Source organism: Parus major, chromosome 28 (genome assembly GCF_001522545.3).
Source record: "Parus major isolate Abel chromosome 28, Parus_major1.1, whole genome shotgun sequence".
NCBI classification, from domain to species: domain Eukaryota; kingdom Metazoa; phylum Chordata; class Aves; order Passeriformes; family Paridae; genus Parus; species Parus major.
This window is the reverse complement of record NC_031797.1, coordinates 4,222,882-4,225,141: the sequence shown is the minus strand read 5'-3', so window position 1 is coordinate 4,225,141 and position 2,260 is coordinate 4,222,882. Positions and strand designations below refer to the sequence as shown.

Below are 2,260 nucleotides of genomic sequence, written 5' to 3'. Positions count from 1 at the left end.
GGCTCAGGACACGAGAACCTTTCCCTTTTTCCCCTTCTCCCACAAAAGGACAATTTCTGGCAGCAGAGCAGGGGCTGCCAGGCTGCACCCCTGGATTTCTCAGCTCCCCTTGCCCTCGGAAGGGAGCAGAAATGTGGGCAGGGATTGGGATTGGGATTGGGATTGGGATTGGGATTGGGATTGGGATTGGGATTGGGATTGGGATTGGGATTGGGATTGGGACGAGCCCGGTGGGATTCTCTCACCCACGCAGTAGCGCCCGTTGGGAGCCAGGACAAAGCCGGGTTTGCAGATGCACTTGAAGCTCCCGTCCTCGTTGATGCACATCCCGTTGAGGCACATGTTGGTGGTGGCACACTCGTCATGGTCTGGGGGCACAGACAGGACCCCAGAGCTGCAGCGAGGTCCTCCCGTTCCCCAACCCCCCCCGTGCCCCATCCCAAATTGTGCTGGGGGCAGCTGGGTCTCAAAGCAGGGGGAGAGGGGTTGGGGTGGGAGCTCCCAGAGCATCAGCTCCAAGCCAGGGTCACCTTTCCTGGTCAGAGCTGTCCTGCAGCACCTCCAGCCCCAGCCCTGCCCATCCCCTGCACCCCAAACCCCACGGGAGCCCCCCGGACACACCGAGCCAGGGATATCCCAGGTTAGTGCCCCGGGAGGAGGCGATCCCAGCCCAGCCCCGAGCTGCTGGAGCCTCACCCACGCAGTTCTTGCCGTCGGGGGTGATCTCGAAGCCGGCGTTGCAGATGCACTGGAAGCTGCCGTCGGTGTTGACGCAGCGCCCGTTCCTGCACATCACCCCGTTCATGATGCACTCGTCGATGTCTGCAGGGAATCACCCAGATGTGGGAGAGACAGGAGCACCCCAGGTTAACATTCCCCCGTGAGAAACCCAGACAGGCATTCCCTCAGGCGTGGGAATTCATCCTCAAAAATCCCACTTGGAAAACCGGGATTTTCCCAATTGCCAGGGAACGGGGAGCCTTTGGGAGCCACTTTGTCAGGAAGGGAGAAAATAAAAATTTCCAAGCTTGGGCACTGCCATGGAAATGGAAAAAGCCTTTGTTTGTTCCCAAGGTGGGACATTCCCTTCCCATCCCTCCTTTTTGGCAGTCCCTGACCTGCAGCAGCCTCTTGGCAGAGCAGCCTTGGGGGAAATCCTGCATCCACACCAGAACCCCCTGCTGCCAAACCGAGTTCTCCCAACAGAATTCTGCCCTTGGGGGGACTCTGCAGGTCCCTTGATTGCCACCACAAAACTTGAAGGAAAGCCAAGGCAGAGGAAACTTCTCCTGGACGGATCCCATCCCACACCTGGGGACTCCTCACTGCATCTCACCCCCACAGCACTTCTCTGGTTCCAGGGGCTCTGCTGACCCCTCTGCCACCCCGCAGCCCCCCAAGAGCGGGGACAGCCCTCACCAATGCAGGCCTGCTTGGTGGGGGTGCTCTGGAAGCCCTCGTGGCACTTGCAGTGGTAGGAGCCCGGCGTGTTGACGCAGTCGCCGTGGACGCAGGGGCTGCTCGAGCACTCGTCCACATCTGCCAGGGGGGAAAAGCCTCCCTGTGAGGGGCCCTGAGGCACAGCAAAGGCCAGGAACGGGAAGAGCAGCCCGGGGAAGCTGTGGGAGCAGCCCCCACTCACCGATGCACTCCCCACGGACGTCCTGCTTGTAGCCCATGTTGCACTCGCAGCGGTAGCTGGACGGGGTGGGGATGCAGCGCCCGTTCAGGCACAGGTTGGTGAAGTGTTTGCAGATGTCGATGGTCTGGTTCAGCGTGGCCGTTCCTGGGGGCACAGGGAGGGTTGGGGAGCCCCTGGGGGGAGCCCAAGGTGGGGAGCAAACCCAGGAGGGGAGGAGGATGATGATGGGAAAGCTCCTGCTTGGAGCATTTGGGAGTGAGGGAGCTGGATGTGTGCGGGCTCAGCTCCTGCCACATCCCAGCTCTGCCCCGAGCCAGCACATCCAGGGATGTGGAATTCCAGGCGTGGGGAACACGTCCTGCTCCCAGAGCCGTTCACAACCGGGACAAAGCCGGGAATTACCGATGCTGGAGCTGCCCGGGCCCATCCCGGGCAGCCCCGGGATCCCGCCCTGGCCGTTCGCCCCGTTCGGGCCGATGCCCCCGGGCCCGTTGAGTCCCGGCCCGACCCCGTTGGGCCCGAAGACAGGAATTCCTGGGAAGTTCCCGGGGAAGCCTGGAACCACCGGGAGTCCCTCGATGCACAGCCTGCGGTACTCATCTGGAAAAAAACACGGAT

At 61.9% G+C, this 2,260-nt stretch overlaps 1 protein-coding gene across 1 annotated transcript in view; it reads right to left on the bottom strand.

The window, feature by feature from the left end:
- The window catches only part of FBN3 (fibrillin 3), a 72,682-nt gene that overhangs the window by 33,458 nt on the left and 36,964 nt on the right, over positions 1-2,260 (bottom strand). Inside the window, exons 11-15 of the mRNA XM_019009100.2 lie at positions 2,045-2,242; positions 1,643-1,786; positions 1,420-1,539; positions 697-822; positions 246-368 (exon numbers count right to left, since the gene is read on the bottom strand). Of these exons, the coding sequence (XP_018864645.1) occupies positions 246-368; positions 697-822; positions 1,420-1,539; positions 1,643-1,786; positions 2,045-2,242 (711 nt within the window). The remainder of the gene's footprint in view (positions 1-245; positions 369-696; positions 823-1,419; positions 1,540-1,642; positions 1,787-2,044; positions 2,243-2,260) is intronic.